Genomic DNA, 17193 nt, shown 5'->3' with positions numbered 1-17193 from the left:
ATTGGTTTGGCTTCTGCAATGTGTAGACAAGAATCACAGATATTTCCCATGCTGCCTTCCTTCAAGCAGCCCTTTTTACTCCAGGAAAGCTCATTCCCAAGGTTAGGATAACCACTGTGGGCTAATAGCCATATAGACTGGGAGGCTGCAGTGGCAAGGAGAAAATGAATGAAATTGTCTTCTGTTTCTTCAATCAGTGCAGCTCCGGTTTGGAAGAAGGACTGACTTGCCCATTTACCCTTCCCACTGCAGCTTCCCAACCCACAACCTGGAAAATAAATTCCAGGGTCAGAATAATCTCTTGAGGGCGGGGATTATGGGAAGATCTGCAGCTGTTAGCACCTCCTCCTGAGGGATCACTGGATGGGTGCAGTTTGTATCTCTCGTGGACCCACATTTTTTAGATTTGTAGTTGTAATTCAAGGAGACTTTCTCTCCCTGCCTCAGATATACATTGTGAAAGTGAAACGGGAGAACCCCTCCGAGATCACCTACATCCAGCGCACCTTTGAGGAGTTCCAGGAGTTGCATAACAAGCTGCGCCTCATTGTTCCTTCTTCTCTTTTGCCCAGGTTAGCTCGATTGGATTACAAGACTCCTTTTCCGTTTGTGCTTCTCTTACTAAGTGTAGAATCAGGATACAAATCTGTGTACCTGATTATATGCACATGTAAAGGTCTGTGTGCTAGGCTCTGTGCTTCCTTGCTTTCATGAAATAAAATGTTCCCCTTTGGAAAGCCCTGTGTGTATGTGTTTGCGTATTTCACCAACAGTCAGGAGCTCCTGATTTGGGGGTCAGGAATAACCTCCTCCTCCACTAGTTAGATCAGCTAAAAAGCCAATAGGGTTTTTTGGGCAGGGGGTGCATTACGTGGCTGGCTGGCTTGGTATTTGTTCTGCATCCATCCTCAAAGTATATACCTGGTTCTGATGCATTCTGCACCATTGTATTTTGGTGCTGAATTCTCACAGTGCAAGAGGTGATTGGGGAAAACCTGTCCTTAGCTTATATCCATGCAGTCAGGTCAAGGCTGATTGCTTCTGTGATTTGTACCTTTTAGGAGAAACACTTCTTATTAACATGCAGTGAACTATTTGTATGACAAGTTCTCCTGCCTTCCATTGTTCTCCTCTCCTCCATTTTATTCTTACAACAACCCTGTAAGGTGGCTTAGGCTGAGAGTGTGAGTGGCTCAGAAAACATTAATGGCAGAGTAGAGATTCAACTCTGGGTCTCCCACATCTTAGCGCAGGGATGCCAGACTCCAGGTAGGGCCTCGAACTACAGCACATATCCAGACTACAAAGATCAGTTTCCTTGCAAAACATGGATGGTTTGGGATAATGGGTTTTTATGGCATTGTATCCCACTGCAGGCCCTGCCAGGTTCCATCCCCAAATATCTAGGAGTTTTCCAATTTGACTCTAGCAAATCATCCCCCCCCCCATCCCCTGCTAATGACCAAGGGGACGTGGCAACCCTATCTTAATTTGACACTGTACACCACACTGGCTGTCTGGAAGGTGAATACAAGTGGTTTGCATGTAGATTTGCAAAGAATGATATGAATTGTAGTGCACATCCTACAGTGTAATCAAATTGAGCTTTCTAAAATTAATTACTGCATAACGCCATTGCAAGGAATGGGGAGCTTTTTGCTTTTTTCAAGACTGTGAGCCAAACTGATGTCTCTTATTCCCCTCTCCACCCCACAATTTCCCAGCTTCCCCAGCAGGTTTGTGATCGGGCGTTCACGAGGGGAGGCAGTTGCAGAAAAGAGGAAAGAAGAACTGAATGGCTACATCTGGAATCTACTCCACGCTGCTCCTGAAGTGGCTGAGGTAAGGACCGGCTCTTGCCATGGCAAAGGGAAAAGGCAGTGATGTAAGAAGACCAAAGGTCATTTGTGTGAAAGGACTGCAGCATGTACTCAGAGCATCATCTGTTCTTTTCTACAAGTGTCTTTTCCTGCAGTTGTTCTATAAACACTTGCAATGATGCTTCAGGTTACCTTGCTGGTACAAACATAGTATGCATACCACTTCCTTTCTCAGTTGCCAATCTGAGAGCCTCATTTTACCATTGGAGACGATCCAAAGCATCAGAGGCAGGAGGACTTGTTTGACAGTGATAGCAAGCTGAGAGCAGCCCTATCCCTGCTTTTCCATTCATATCCTGGGAGGACACAAACATTAACTTTTGGACTTATATACAATTACTATGCATAATAATAACCATTTTATATACTAAAGAGCCTTATGAATCTTCAGCCCCAAGAATGTATCCACATGTTATGAGCTGATTATCACTTGAGGGTGGTATGCAGAGGCAACATAGTCAACCGAACTATCATTTGATATGACATGATGATATGGCAAGGCTGCCATTTTCTGAGGGCAGCAGGGATTCCCCCGGCACATCCCTACCACCACTCACGTGGGTGCTGGGGTGAAGATCACAGGAAATGGGAGAAGAATGTTGACAGCATCTCAACGTACTGATGTCATTCTCTGTGTGTCCAGAAGTGATGTCAGCACATTGCTGAGGGATGCTGATGATGGTCTTCCATTTTGCCCATATGTTGGCGCATCCCCGGCAGCATGCTGATGTCATGTCTGGACACACTGGGTGTGCTGAGCTTCCATTGCCAGTAAGTCACCTTGCCTGGCAACCCAGCTTGGTGTAGTGGTTAGGAAGGGCGGACTTCTAATCTGGTGAACCAGGTTGATTCTGTACTCCCCCACATGCAGCCAGCTGGGTGACCTTGGGCTCACCATGGCACTGATAAAACTGTTCTGACCGAGCAGTGATATCAGGGCTCTCTCAGCCTCACCTACCTCGCAGAGTGTCTGTTGTGGGGAGAGGAAAGAGAAGGCGACTGTAAGTCGCTTTGAGACTCCTTCAGGTAGAGAAAAGCAGCATATAAGAATAAACTCTTCTTCTTCCTATATTGTCAAGAGCAGAAGTTGGTGACTTGCTATTATTATTATTGTTATTATTATTATTAGCAAGAAAGCCCATTGCAAGCAGGAATGCAATGGGCACTAGGACCCAGGGGACACCGGGAGGTGCAGATCTCTCTCTCTCTCTCTCTCTCTCTCTCTCTCTCTCTCTGTCTCTCTCCCTGCGTGTAGCTGTGTGCCTCACAGTAGGAGGCATAGCAGATAATCAGGGCTGGTTTGTAGGAGGGAGAGAGGGCTGGTGTGCAGTTTGGGACAGCTCTGTCTTTCTCTCTCTCCCTCCGTCGCAGCAGGGGTGGCTCTCTCTGTGTCTCTGTCAGCAGCACAGAGCAGCTCTCTCTGTGTCTCTCTCTGCCTCCCTCGCAGCAGAGCGATAGGAGGGAATGAGGCTCATGTTTGGTCTGGCAAAGCTCTGTGTGTCTCTCTCTGTCTCTGGCGCATCCAGGGAGGGAGGGCGGGAGCTGTAGGGGCAGGGCCAATCAGGGCCAATGCTGGCTGCACCCTGATTGGCCCTATTCAGGCAGCCGGACACATTCCAGCACCCCCCAGGCTATTTCACAAATATATAGAGGAACCATGGATAAGGATTTATTATTAGATTTTTATATGGCCCTCCTGCATAGTGGCTCAGGGTGGTAAACATCATTAAAACATACAGAATACAAAATATATTGGAAAGTAAAATCAGAAAAATAAAATTATGTGACCTAATGTGCTTTTCTTGCAGTCTGATCTGCTGTATACGTTTTTTCACCCCCTTCCAAGGGATGAAGTGGCTGCAGGCACCAACCCAGCTCCAAAGCCTGCAGGTAAACTTCTGTCTTAATTTATTTTAACTTGTCCTTTCTCCAAGAAGCTCATGGAAGCATACAGGGTTCTGTCCTCTCTGTCTTACCCCTCACGGCAACCAGCATGTGGGTTAGCTTAGTCTGAGAGGGACTGGCCCAGGGCTACCCCATAAGCTTAGATAGCAGAGTGAGGATTTTTATGTGGGACAAGGGTCTTTCCTTTCCTAACCACACCACACTAGTTCAGAGTTGAGAAGTGATACAGCTTTTGAATCTGGAACAGTACTAGGGGTACGGAAGGAAAGCCAAGGCTCTTGTACAGCATTCCTCAGTGTGAAATCAATATATCTAATTCTCAACATGGTCAGATCTGTGGATACTTAAATCCAGAGACTGAAGCCATGAACAGACATGACAGATCTTTGTATAAACCTGAGCAAAGTTCTGGGTTTTCAGACAAAAAACAAATCTGAAAAGGTACATTGGGTGGATAAAATCCTCCAAATGATAAAAGCAACAGCTGTATTTAAAGAAATTGATACGATGAAATCTGTGGCTCTTGCCAGTCTTCAAGACTTGTTTTCTCTAAGTAAGGAGGGTAGGACCTTTTCCAAGGCTGTTTGCATCTTCATGGGAGGACTCATTGAGCCAGTCTAGCAGCAACAGTCAAGCAACTTAATATCTCCCGGCTTCCATGACTTGCCCTGCTTCCTAGTATTTAACAGCAGCCAGTCTAGTATCAATATGTGTAGTGAGTCCCTGCTGTGGAGAAAGGAAAGGTACTAATGAAGTAAATAAATATATTTGAAGATGGAAGGCATATTAAAGGAAGGTGAGTTGGTGAGTGAGAAGGAAAAAAGGAAACAGAGAAAGGTGAGAAAGAAGGAATAGTATGGAGAAGATGATTTCAGAGAACAGTGAGGTGCAGGTGCCCCCCTATCCCATAAATCCTTGTAGGTTCTCTTCTCCAAATCCATTGGGTTCAGCCTGGCAGTTGACATTGTGCAACTGGGCCATAGTTTTCCTAGGTGGAGGGTGCCAAGGGAAGTGAAGGGAGGGAAGGAAGGAAAGCTGAAGGGGGGGGGATATATATAGGTTAGCTGTCAGGTGAGAAGGAGAGGAGGAAACAGGAAAAGAGGGGAGGCTATGGAGGCTTTGGGGAAAAGAAAAATGAAACAGTGCAGGAGGAGGAAGTGAGATGCTCCCTTCAAATCCTTACAGGTCTGTCACTTGGCTGTCATAATACCAGTCTGGTATGTCTGGAAAGTGCTGGTCTCATAAAACCATCTGTTGTTTCTTCCGAAAGTGAACATTTTCATTGGGGCGTATGTGTTTGCAAGTAATTGACATTGGGTTTGAGTGGTGTGGTAGGACAAGTCTTAGCATTCGTCACACATTTATGGGACAGAAGAGAGATGGAATATTGGCTAAACAGGGAATGGATAAAGTATGTGTGTATGTATGTGGGGAATGATTAGAAAGGTTAAGCATGCAAACGTTATGAAAATGTGTACAAGTTGCTCTGACCTGGGTATTGCAGCCATCTCTTTCTGTGTCTCTAGAAAGATTCTTTTGTTATGCCCAAACTGCAGACTGATCCTTTTCTCCCTAGATGCTATGTGGTCCCAACCTGTTGGAAAGATGGGTGGTGAAGTGAAGCTGTCACTCTCCTACAAGAACAACAAGCTCTTTATCATGGTGATGCACATCCGAGGTCTGGTAAGTGCTGAGCTTTGACTACCTGAAGGGTGGCTCAGCTAGGCTTATTCCATCCGCAATCTTGTGAGATGAGACTCACTGACAACCAGGAATGGCTTCCTCTTCCTTTTCCAGCAGCCTCTCCAGGATGGCAGTGACCCTGACCCTTACGTTAAGATCTACCTTCTGCCTGATCCCCAGAAAACAACCAAGAGGAAAACTAAAGTTGCTCGAAAAACCTGCAACCCAACTTACAATGAAATGGTACGTTCCTGCATGCCCTACCTCAGTGGGCCAAGGCAGATGCTGATACAGACTTGATAAAAATAGGCATTTATAAATATTCAGCTTTGTGTTGACTTGAAAATAGAGGCAAGTGGCTGAGATCCCGTTCCCCACCCCCCAGTCATAAAATAGCCAACCTCTGTACAAGTGGAGGCATGTTTCAAATTAATGCTTTTTCAAACATTTGAGAATTTCTGTTACATCTTTCAGATACCACCATTTTGCTGCAGAATTGGCCATATATTGTTTGTGCTTATCCATTAAATAGTATTCAAAATGTGTGAGAACTACAGTTCACTAAAAGCTATGTTATCCAGCTCACATCATAAGGTAGTAACTACCCCACCTTACCCATAGAAAAATCAGCAACCCCCACTCTGTTGGGGAATTCTTTGGCAACTGCACCCATACCTGGCAGAACCATTCCCCTCAAGCCATAGAGACATCCTACATGGCAGGTGGACAGGCAGACCAACTTCCTGAGAGTCCTTCAGCAGGGCTAGCTCTTGTCAGCTTGAGGCAGACTAAAGGGGAAGAAGGAACTCAAGGATGTCAGCTGGCAGTGCCAACTATTAGAAACCTTGCATCAGCTAGATGGGGAGTGGGGTGTGCACGTGCCCAAAGATGCAGTGGTATGGGAGCGAAGGGAAGAGCTTATTCTCTGAGCACTGCTGGTTAAGTGAGCATTTATGATCAAGTGCTGAATTTACACAAATTTTACTATAGTCGAATCTGTCACCCATAGAAGTTTATTTAAAGACTTTTAAACCTATTTCATAGCAGAGTTCTTGGTTTCTCATGGCAGATAACACTTACCTCGAAGGTATATGCTAGAAAAATACATGGTTGTGTTAAGATACATCTATATACTTCATTCAACAGTGTCCTAAATAATTTGGAACAGATATTCTACTTTGGAAGTCAGAGACACCAACTGCACAATAGACTTTCCCCACATACATTCCCATATTCAGTCAACAGGCATGGTTTGGGAGTTCCTATAATTGAACCTTAGGTCTTGTGTGCACCAGGGCATGGTCTGGATTGGAGAGATGGGAAAAGTGCCTCCTTCATGCTGTGTGTTAATATTCCCCTGCAAGGCAACTAGTGGATCTCTGGAGGTATCTCAGGTCAGGAAGACATCCCCCTTTCCCCATGCACTATGGTCCCAGTCCAAGTCAGGTTGCTGTACACCTAGCATGTTATGAATACTTGAACTCCCAGACCGCATCTGTCAACTGGACCAGGGGATATACTCAGGAACAATGTATTATTTACTCATGTTGTTAGCAGCTGCTTTTTTGAGCCCTCCAAAGAGAGGTAGTCACCTTCCACCCTGACACTGTTTGTATCTTGCAGCTTATCTATGATGGGATTCCAAAAGGAGACCTCCACCAACGGGAGCTGCGTCTCAGTGTCCTGAGTGAAGAGGGCTTCTGGGAGAACATCCTCCTTGGGGAGGTCATTATCAGACTACGGGACCTGGATCTGACACAGGAGAAGATGGGCTGGTTTGAGTTGGGCTCTAGGAGCCATGGGACCATGTGAGGAGCAGTGAGGCAGCAACAGTGCATTTGGAACCACTCTGGCCCCACGGAAGTCCCTGGGAACTGGTGCACGTTTCAGGAGTTGTATCCTGATATATCTGAGAGGATTGTGTTTCCTGCAAATAAGAAGGATGGATATATAGCTTCTTTGCAAATGAAGGGTTAATTTCCTGTGGAGAGCGAGCATTTGGGGTTGAGCCATGATGGGATATCCTATTATGACTTGAAATGGCTGCCATAGACTTGTCATTTTATACATTTACCTTGTGTCAAGGGAGCAATGAATTATAGTGATGGAGGGGTAAAATATTAGGGGATCTTTTTCTTTGGAGATATTTTAATTTTTTTTTAAAGGTAAAAAAAATTAATTTGAGTCCAGATAGGACATAAGACCTTGCAGGGTGGGGGCTATATTGTCAATGAGGTTCTTACTGGACTTTCTCAAAGGTGTTCTGTTTTGTTTTTTTATTATTTTTTAAGGAATATGTGCATAAGAATTTGGGTGAAGGCAAGTGGGTGAGGGGTGGTGAAAGAGACTTTGGGTGGGTATTAATGGTATATTAAACCCTTATCTGTGGAATAGGAGCTGGTGTGCTCCAACTTAAGCCATCTTGGGGAATTTGCTTCCAACGGAGAGCAGTGTAATTTGTACAAGTGTAGAGCTTACAATTCCTGATTTTCTGCTAGGAGATGTAACCTAGGAAACATGCTGTCTTAGACTAACATCTGCACTTGTCTCATGGAGGCAGAAGGCAACCATGTTACTCTTAATTCCAAACATCTACCAGCAAAGGCCTTGACCACAGCAAGCATCTGGCAGCTGAATTACTTCCACGTTTCTTGCTTGCTGAATTGAAGTGTTTCTCATGTTACTGTTTTTCCCAGTCAGCTAAAGGGACTGGATCTGCTTGATGGGATGAGTTGCACTAAATCTGGGAAGAGATACATTGCATTGATGCAAGCAGAAGTCTTATCCTTCCTAGGCATGTAATTAGCATAAGCACTGTTGATAGAAGTTGGTCTCCTTGTTGTAGGCTACCTCATTAGTTAAAATACAAATTACACTAGGTTTAAATTTTTAATAGATGAGCCATTTATTAACACCATAGGCTCTTCTTCCAAGATGGTCGACTGGAGGCAAGAGGTAAAAGGCAAATTTGTAGGATAGGGTTGCCAGACCGCCCCCCCCTCCAATGGAGGCGGGGATCCCATGGCCAAGCTCCACATCCCCTCTGCCAATCAGCTGGTCAGCAGGGGAGAACTTGCTCCGAAAAAGAGGGAGAACCATCTAACATGCAGTGATGTATCTATGTCATTGCCCATGTGACCCAGAAGTGATGTGATCACCTCTGGGATGGTGGGTGGTATTTGGGCAAAAACTCTGTGATAGAAGCCAAATTTACCATAGGCTTTTTGCCCAAATACCAGCACATCATCCGAACGTCCTGCATATGATGCCACTTCTGGGCCACATGGACAGTGATATAGAAATAGCCCTGTATGTTGGCTGGGGCTCTCTGCTGCTCCTGATATGTCTCCCCTGCCCCTTCTCCCACCAGTTGCCAGGACAGACCTGGCAACCCTACTGTAGAATGATTAAGTAAAAGGTTATCAGGCATTTGTCATTAAATGCCACTGATTTCTTAAGCCTTTGTATACACGCATGGAATCCCAAGAGCTCCTGTAGAACAGGTAGCCTTAAGATATTATTTCTCCTTTCTTTTGAGAAGAGAAACTTACCGGAAAACAAACTGACCTTTTCCCATCGAGTTGGGAAACTACAAGCTTTTAAGCCTGTTCTCTTTTACAATTATATAAATAATAGATTTTTTTTTTAAATCCTCAATTTTAAGACATGTCTTGTGCTATTTGCCTCCTGGTATGAAAGAGACAGTATTTCAAAAGATGACGGGGAGGGTCTTTCCACATCCCAGGCAGAAGCCTTGTGACTATGGGCTTAGTCCATTGCCAAGGACCTGTCATGTTTCCCTCTTGATGAGCTGTTCATAGTAGAGGAACACCTTAAACCAATGGAATGCTTCTCAGGATCGATAGTACGATCATGTAAAGATTTTAAAATGTTGAATTTAGCAGGTGACCAATGGAAATAGGCTGAGTTCAGGGGAAGGACTGTTGTAGCCACTTCCTAGACTGAGACTCATCTGAAGGTGCCATTTTATTAATCTCTACATTGCTGCAGGGAGACTTCAGAAAGCCGCATATGAGGGCAGTAGCCCTGTTCATTGATTCTGTAATCTGTCCTGTAGGAAGGCAGGTAAAGGAAAGGACCTTACATGAATATGCAACTTTCTCAATTGTAAAATGGTGGCATTAATTAAAAAAATAAAAGGATATGGAATTCAGTAGTAACTGTGTTGTGCATTTTCTGCAAGAGATTTTGAAATCCAAAATGAAAATTATAAGCTCCAAAATGTATTCCTCATAGACCAGCCTTTCTCAGCCTTTTTACCGTTGAGAAATCCCTGAAACATTCTTAAAGCTTTGAGAACCCCCAGAAGTGGTCAGCAGGCCATACCTTCCTGCCATGCCCCTGGAAGTCACATGTCATTGGAAGTGACATCACCCACGCTCTCACCAGATGTGACATCATCAGGACATTCTCACAGCACAGAAAGTGACAGCACAGAAATATTTTCAAATGATTTGTGAACAGAACCATACATGCATCCAAGGGTGGCTACCAGTTTTCTCTTCATCACCAATGGGAGCCTGCAGAAACAGGGCTGGGGCAGGCCTATGCCACTCTGTGGCCCCCAGGCCTCCATGTCAAGAACAGGGCGGGTCAGGCCTATGCCATTTTACCCCCCCCCCCCAAATAAACACAGAAACAGGGCCAGAGCAGCCCCCCAACCCAGCAGTTATTAAAATGAGAGTTCTTACTTCTCTGGACTCCAATCACTACCATACATTATGAGCAGTTATTAAAATGAGTGTTCTTCTCTGGACCCCAGTCACTACCATACATTATGAGCCTCACCCAGGAAGGATTTGTATGGCCAAGGCCCCTCCCCTCAGGCTCATCATTGGTTATTTGGGGAGGGATCATATCATTGGTATTTTTGAATTTTTTTTTAATACATATAACAAATTAATTAACTCCCAACCAATCAGTGAAATCCTAGGGCCATCACAAAATCCCATGGTTTCATAAAACCCTGGTTGAGAAAAGCCTGTTATAGATACTCTTAGCAACCTAAGACTTTGACTAAATGATGGAACTGTGAGTTTGTGCATATAAATTATTAAATAGCAGGTTCAATAAGGCACGGAGTTAAAACATCAGCTCGTTATTGGATCATACACAACAGAACTAACTCAACAGCCCACCACCCAAACTTATGTACAGCATAGGGGTGCCTGTCAAAGACTGTGATTGGCCCAGTGCAAGTTACCAAACCAACTGGACTATTTAAACCAGTGGTCCCCAACCTTTATTAGGCTGGGGACCGGCAGGGCATCGGGCCGCGCCCGCGGGGACCGCGCCCGCGCGAGCCACGCCCACGCTTCGGGCCGCGCCTGCGGGCCGCGCCCGCGCATTGAGCCGCGCCCGCGGATCGGGCCGCGCCCAGAAGCCACGCCCACGGATCGGGCCGCGCCCGCGAGCCACGCCCGCGGATCGGGCCGCACCCGTGGGCCGCGCCTGCGGATTGGGCCGCGCGGGCGCGGCCTGCACGGGCGCAGCCCGGCCCCGATTCCTTCTCCCCGCCCTCCCGCAGTAAGTAGCTTCCCGGGCCGCAAGCTTGCGGCCTGGGAAGTTTTTTACTGCGGGGGGGGGGGCAGGGAGAGGGAGCTGCGGCCCGGCGCCATGGCCTTCGCGGCCCGGCACCGGGCCGTGGCCCGCAGGTTGGGGACCACTGATTTAAACGATCCATTACGAGGATGGCTCCTGTGTCATTAAGAGTCCCTGCTGTTTGAATCACGGTTCCTGCTTTGCAGTTCCATTAACTCACTTATACAACACAAACATCAGGAGGGAATCCAGTACTGAATTAGTCTGCTTGCTTTCAGTTTTCCTGTCCTTTATAATGAGAAGCCTCAATAACAACCAGACCGGCACCCCTTTGCCTATATAGGAATCAAATCAAATTATGAAGGTCAAAAAGAGAAAATTCAGCAAATAATCAAAAAGAGAGCTTTTTAGCCTGGGAGCATCCCACAATATCTAGTATGCAGGTACATAGGAAGATTGTATAGCTGTCCCAGATATAGGAAGATTGTATAGCTGTCCCAGATGTTCACATTTGAGAGCTCTTAAGTATTCCAGCCTATGAATGCCTAAAACCTCTAGAATGCAAATTCCATTACTTTTTTAACAGCTTCTCCCCACTCCCACCAGCACAGTGGGATTGTGTACTTCATTTTGGACCATTTGGGATGTTACAACACCAGCTTTGGCCACAGCCTGCTTGCTTAAAGGTTGCTCATGAGGACAGTGGAGAACTGATTAAGCGTGAGAGACTGAAGAAATATAAAGACAAAACTTGGCTGCCTAAAACCTTATGATTTGGATATGTAGAGGAAATTATAATAATATTGTGGGACCTGGGCTCTCCTCTTTTTGGAGGTGATCAATTTCACCTCGTTGAGTTGCCAATTTTTATAAGGAAGGCAGAACATTTGTTCCTTTTATTGACTGCACTGTAGGGATACTGCATTCAGCTTTTAATACCTTAACTTTGGTGCAGTTTCTAATGACACTGTAATTTCCTGCATGGTTTGATTAAAATGGACTAATTCAGTGGTCCCCAACCTTTTTATCACTGGGGACCGGTCAACGCTTGACAATTTTATGAGGCCCGGGGGAGGATAGTCTTTTGCTGAGGGATGTCGTGCCCCCTGAGCCTGCTGGTGCCCCTGACTTCTCACCGCCCACTGGGGGGCGCTGCCAGCAACAGCTGCGCAGTGCCATGCTGAGGGGGAGCCCCAGCCATGGCCGCTGCTGGAGAGCACCAAAGGTGAGCTAGCGGCAGAGTGGCAGGGCAGCCCCCAAGTCAGCAGCCAGGGAAGAGGATGAGGAGTAGCTGCGGCCCGGTACCAACTGATCTACAGACCGGTCCCGGTCCCCGGACCGGGGGTTGGGGACCACTGGACTAATTGACAGACTGCATCAAGCATGTTCCTTTGCTTTCTGGTGTACTGCGTTGCCATATACTAACTCCGGGATTATCCAGTGGGCATGGGTGCTCTGAACCTTTGCAACAGGGTTGCCTCTTTTTGCTGTTACTGGCACTGGAGGTACAAACTTGACAGATACAGCTTTTTATGTGTAAGACTAGTATCAAAGCCCATTTTAAAAATGGGCTTTGAAAGGCTTCCCTTTGGGCAGGAAAAGCCCTCTCTCCAGCTCTGCGAGGTGGTAAGAGGGCTTTGCAGCCCAAAGGAAAGATAATCCTCCCCCCACCTCACCACCCCGCGGCTGCTTCCCTTCGGCTCCCGAAGCCCTCTCGCCACCTCTCCGAGGCAGTGAGAGGGCTTTGGAGGCCAAAGGGAATCCTCCCCCCACCTGGCCCGCAGCCGCTTCCCTTTGGGCTGCAAAGCCCTGTTGCTGCCGCTAGCGAGGGAAAGGCTGCTGTCCCTGGCGGCCCGCCAAGCCCCCCCTGGACAGAGCTACCTGGAAGCGGTGGATGTGCCTCCTCGCTGGCCAGAAAGCTTCTCAAGGAGGCTTCCTGCCCGCTGGACAGGAAGCAACAGTACCTGTACAGGAGGTTCCTAACCCGGACAGCACCCGGACAGGACCGCCCAGATGGCCATTTCCATAATATAGAGAGGAACTATGGTAAGGATATGGTGAAGAAAGCTACACATAGTCAATTTCTGGCTGTTTGTGACTGTTCAAAGCATATTTCCAGGTCTCTGCCAGAAAAGGAAACTTTAAGGTGGGGTGGCTTCAGGTGAGTAATCTCGCCCCAAGATATGCCTAAATGTTCAAAACCAACAAATAGTAACAGAACTAGGTTTTCTCAGTCTTCCTGTAATTCCTACAAATACGTCAAAATGCATTAATCCCTGAATAACTGTATACTGACTGTGTGTTATCATGTGATCAGCATAAACAGGATGCTTAACATTAAACCAATTAATTACTGGTGTGTTAGAACACATGCAGGCCCATGACTCATAAAAATAAGCTGTTGTAACACATACAGCATGAAGTATATTACAAATGAAAATGTTTGGCTTTTTATTGATTAGTTTTGATACCTCTGTACAATGGATTAATTTTCCTTGACAGATTTGATTGTAATAAGTATAGTTAAAATAGATTCAAGTGGGTAGCTAAGTTGGTCTGAAGCAGCAGAACAAAGTTTGAGTCCAGTGGCACCTTGAAGACCCTCAGATTTAGTCAAGGAGTAAGCTTATACTTGGAATAAAACTATGTCAGTCTTAAAAGTGCCACTGGACTCAAACTTTGTTCTATAATTAAAACGTTATACGTTTACTTAAAGGATGCCCAGATGAAAATGAGAGGCAAGAAAACAGCATATGCTAGAATTTCTGCCTAAACCAGTTGCTTCACATAAAGCAGGCCTACTCCTAGTATAACAGCTGATATAGGAATTCACTGACTTGTGTTTGTTCTGATACCAGTCTGTTACTCTTAGATAAAGGGCACCAAAAGAGCATGCATGCTCTAATACAAACATGCAGCTTGTCCAAACTGCTCTCTTCTTAGGTTGCTTAGTGAGGCAGTCGAGTGTGTACTTAGTAGTTCAGTTTTGTTGGTGGAGACATTATTATTATTATTATTATTATTAATTCGATTTGTTTCCTGCCACTCCTGGCAAGCCACCTCGCAGTGGGTTACAGTAGCGGTCCCCAACCTTGTTGTGGTCAGGGACCGCCTCCGGGGGTGGGGGAGAGCCAGTGGCCCGGCTGCCACAGTTACGCGTAAACGCGCATGCGCAATTGCTGTGCATGCGTGTTTTGGCCACCAGGTGGCGCTAACACACATGCACAGAGTTGCCGTGCATGCGGGTTTTCGCCAACAGGGGGCACAAATGCGCATGCGCGGCAGCTCTGCGCATGCGCGTTTGCATCGCCGGTGCGCCGGCTGCCGCGCCGGCCTCTTTCCCCCCCTCTCGCTGCAGGGGAGGAGGAGGCAGGCGCGGCCGCTGGCGGCCCGATATGAAGGCCTTTTCGGCCCAGTACCGGGCCGCGGACCGGGGGTTGGGGACCCCTGGGTTCCAGAATAAAATTCCATTAAAAACACACATAAAAACCCCATTAAAACATACTCCAGTGGCAAAATCTCCATACCCCTCACCTGACTCCCGGTGCACCACAGGGCACTCCAGGATCTGACAGTCCACCACTTTGCATTCATTTTTGTTCCCTTCCTATCTGACAATTACTTGGTGGCAATATCAAACTAGATTATCAGTCAATTATCATGCCTCATTTATAACCACATTTTTTGGGAGGAGGTTGTACTGCTATCCTATTCAGAAATCAAACCCAGCTCGCCAGATTAGAAGTCTGCACTTCTAACCACTACACCAAGCAGGAATGATGCTCCTCCTTTGCTATACCCACCCCTAAAGAGACAAGCTTCCGCCTGTCAGCCACATGGGAACTCCATGGTGGTAGTCTGCACACAAAGTGAACAGGGGCTTAGAGTAACAAGACAATAACATGGATATAAGGATGCTCCTTTCACTGCCTGTTTCAGCCACCAGCAGGGTGCCCACACCATCATGGGTGTCCCTATGTCAACCTGCATAACACCCATCCTGGAGGCACAGCAGGAAGAGGGGCAGGTGTGTGAATTGGGGAGGGGGGAGGCTGAAAATCTCAGACAAGTCCCCTAGCAGTCTTTTGCTGCATTTGTCATTCATCCACAACCCTCACGATGCCAAAAAGCTTGGATGCTTGGATGCCACCATTACAGATCTGCCAGCCCCGCCATTCATTGCTGCCTTTTGATAGAAGCTTCCTGATGGTCAGGGGAGTCCACCTTGTCGCTTCCTCAACAGCCACATGTTGCTCCCTTCCGCTTGGGTCCCCAACAGAGGGGAACAACAATTCTATAGGGTACTATGGGGTTCTATATTTTAATCTGCTGTAAACTGCTGCCAGCTGGCAGGACCAATCAACAAATACAATAAATAAGTAAAAAAATAAATGTTAAAACATGAATTGCTACCCTGCTTTCCTTCTGTCCAGATCCAGAGACAATGGAATGTTTTGGTGGGACTGCAACCACCGTAATCCTGCTGAGTCCTTTGCTGATAGGGGTGTATTTTCTTGATAGGAGGAAATGATCAGATGTGTCTGGGGTGCTTACAAGCAGTGGCTTCTGATCTAGTGTGAACACTTGATGGTGCTTCGGATGCATGGTTGGAGTGTCGCCTCTACCTGTTGGATCAACAACAGCATATGGGCCAAAACAGCTGCCCCTTGGGATCCTGGTGGAAGACCTGATGTACCTGTGTAGGCTGAAATCTGGGACAGGTCAACCTCAAAGTGAGGACTTTGCTCTCCCTGTGGTATATTTCCCCCAGGTGTTCACCCAGTGGTTCTAGGTGCCTTATATTGTGTCCGCCACTGATTTGCATGTTTACTCACACTAAGCCATCAAGGCAGGGAGCTGTCAGACAGCATTCCATGACATGTGCCCTACCCCTGGAATTCAGGAGTAACTTCCTGGAACCATTTGTGAGTGTGCCGATTGGGGGCACACTGCTTGGGATCATAGCTCTATGTGGTTATCAATGGACTAAGATGCCATTTTTGCCAATGCCTACTCAGGAAGGGGTGTTCACATACTGATAACAGCATGGAAGCCGCTTAACTGGCAGCAGGGTTTGGGCTGCTGTTCTGCTGGTGTGTGGCTGCAGCATTCCTGTGCCAGTGGGATCTCTAGTGCCCTGCCCCAGCATAAATGGACCTTATACCAACATAACTCAGTTCCATTGGCCTAGGGGTCAGTCTGCTGCGTATTTTGATTCTCTCCCCGCACTCCCCGGTAATATTGCTGTTAGTTTTGTTTTCCTCTTAACCTGCCATCTAGCTCCAACTAATAATCTATTAGAATTGACTTTTATCTCCATTCAGAGACAGGATATCTCTGAGTAAAATAAGTTGTAGCCATACAGGGGCCATTGCAGTCATGCATAACCTCTGAGTTTTCTAAATGCACAGTCGCTTCAGCTGGAAAAATGCCACTTGTGCAACTGATGTTTAATGCCATGGTTACCCCTATCTTATAATTATTTGTACAGTCTCAGCCTTGTGCCACTCATGAACACAAAGCTGCCTTATACTGAATGAGGCCATCAAGTCAACAACTCCTGCCGGGGACTGAACCTGGGAATGCATGGCCAATACTCTTACTGCACGGCATATAGATGCTGTATTACCAGTTAGGGCCCCTCCCTGCAAAGGCGCTACACTTCTGCTTCCTTTGCCTGCTGTGAAGAATGGAGATAAAGAGCACGGGGGAAAGAAATCTCCTTTTCCAGCTTCTGAAAACTCCGCGAGTTTGGGGGTGGGGGAGATTTCCAAATCTCCGCCCCCCCCCCCATTCCCCAGGGGCTCCTTCATTGGAGATGCCGCCAGGGGATCCCCTGGAATTATAAACTCAACGCTAGACTCCAGATCAGGTCTGCTGGAGACAGTGCTGCTTTGCGGGGTGGACTCCATGGCATTATCCTTCTCCCCGCCCACAAGGTCTCCAGGTATTTCCCAATCCAGAGCTGGCAGCTTTATCCTCACCGCGTGTATTCACGATCACCCCGTTTAAATGGCTCTTGCCGAGCACGCCTGCTTCCGTCAGCCTCCAACCAAGCACTTAATCGGAACGGCTGAAAACCCAAGCGGCTGATGCAACCGCCGCGCGGAGCCATCGCCCAAGACTAAAGGTCACTCCGCAGGCGTGGCGGCGCTTCTGCAGG

General features: G+C 46.9%; 1 protein-coding gene and 1 long non-coding RNA gene across 3 annotated transcripts in view; one reads left to right on the top strand and one right to left on the bottom strand.

The window, feature by feature from the left end:
* PIK3C2B (phosphatidylinositol-4-phosphate 3-kinase catalytic subunit type 2 beta) overlaps positions 1–9642 on the top strand; it is a 112060-nt gene extending 102418 nt beyond the window's left edge. For both annotated transcript variants that reach the window (XM_077334660.1, XM_077334661.1), the window contains 6 exons: positions 448–572; positions 1725–1842; positions 3689–3770; positions 5362–5468; positions 5583–5711; positions 7092–9642. In XM_077334660.1, coding sequence (XP_077190775.1) covers positions 448–572; positions 1725–1842; positions 3689–3770; positions 5362–5468; positions 5583–5711; positions 7092–7280 — 750 coding nt within the window. In that variant the 3' untranslated portion in view covers positions 7281–9642. The remainder of the gene's footprint in view (positions 1–447; positions 573–1724; positions 1843–3688; positions 3771–5361; positions 5469–5582; positions 5712–7091) is intronic.
* Positions 3777–17165, bottom strand: LOC143836008 (uncharacterized). Its single transcript, XR_013230449.1, has 3 exons — positions 17015–17165; positions 5277–5379; positions 3777–4511 (listed from the first exon to the last, which is right to left on the bottom strand). It is a non-coding gene; the product is annotated as an uncharacterized LOC143836008 (long non-coding RNA).
* Between the last annotated feature and the right edge of the window lie 28 nt (positions 17166–17193).

The sequence above is a fragment of the Paroedura picta genome, chromosome 4, assembly GCF_049243985.1.
Source record: "Paroedura picta isolate Pp20150507F chromosome 4, Ppicta_v3.0, whole genome shotgun sequence".
Classification (NCBI taxonomy): domain Eukaryota; kingdom Metazoa; phylum Chordata; class Lepidosauria; order Squamata; family Gekkonidae; genus Paroedura; species Paroedura picta.
The sequence above is the reverse complement of the archived record's forward strand: the minus strand, read 5'-3'. Positions and strand labels throughout refer to the sequence as shown.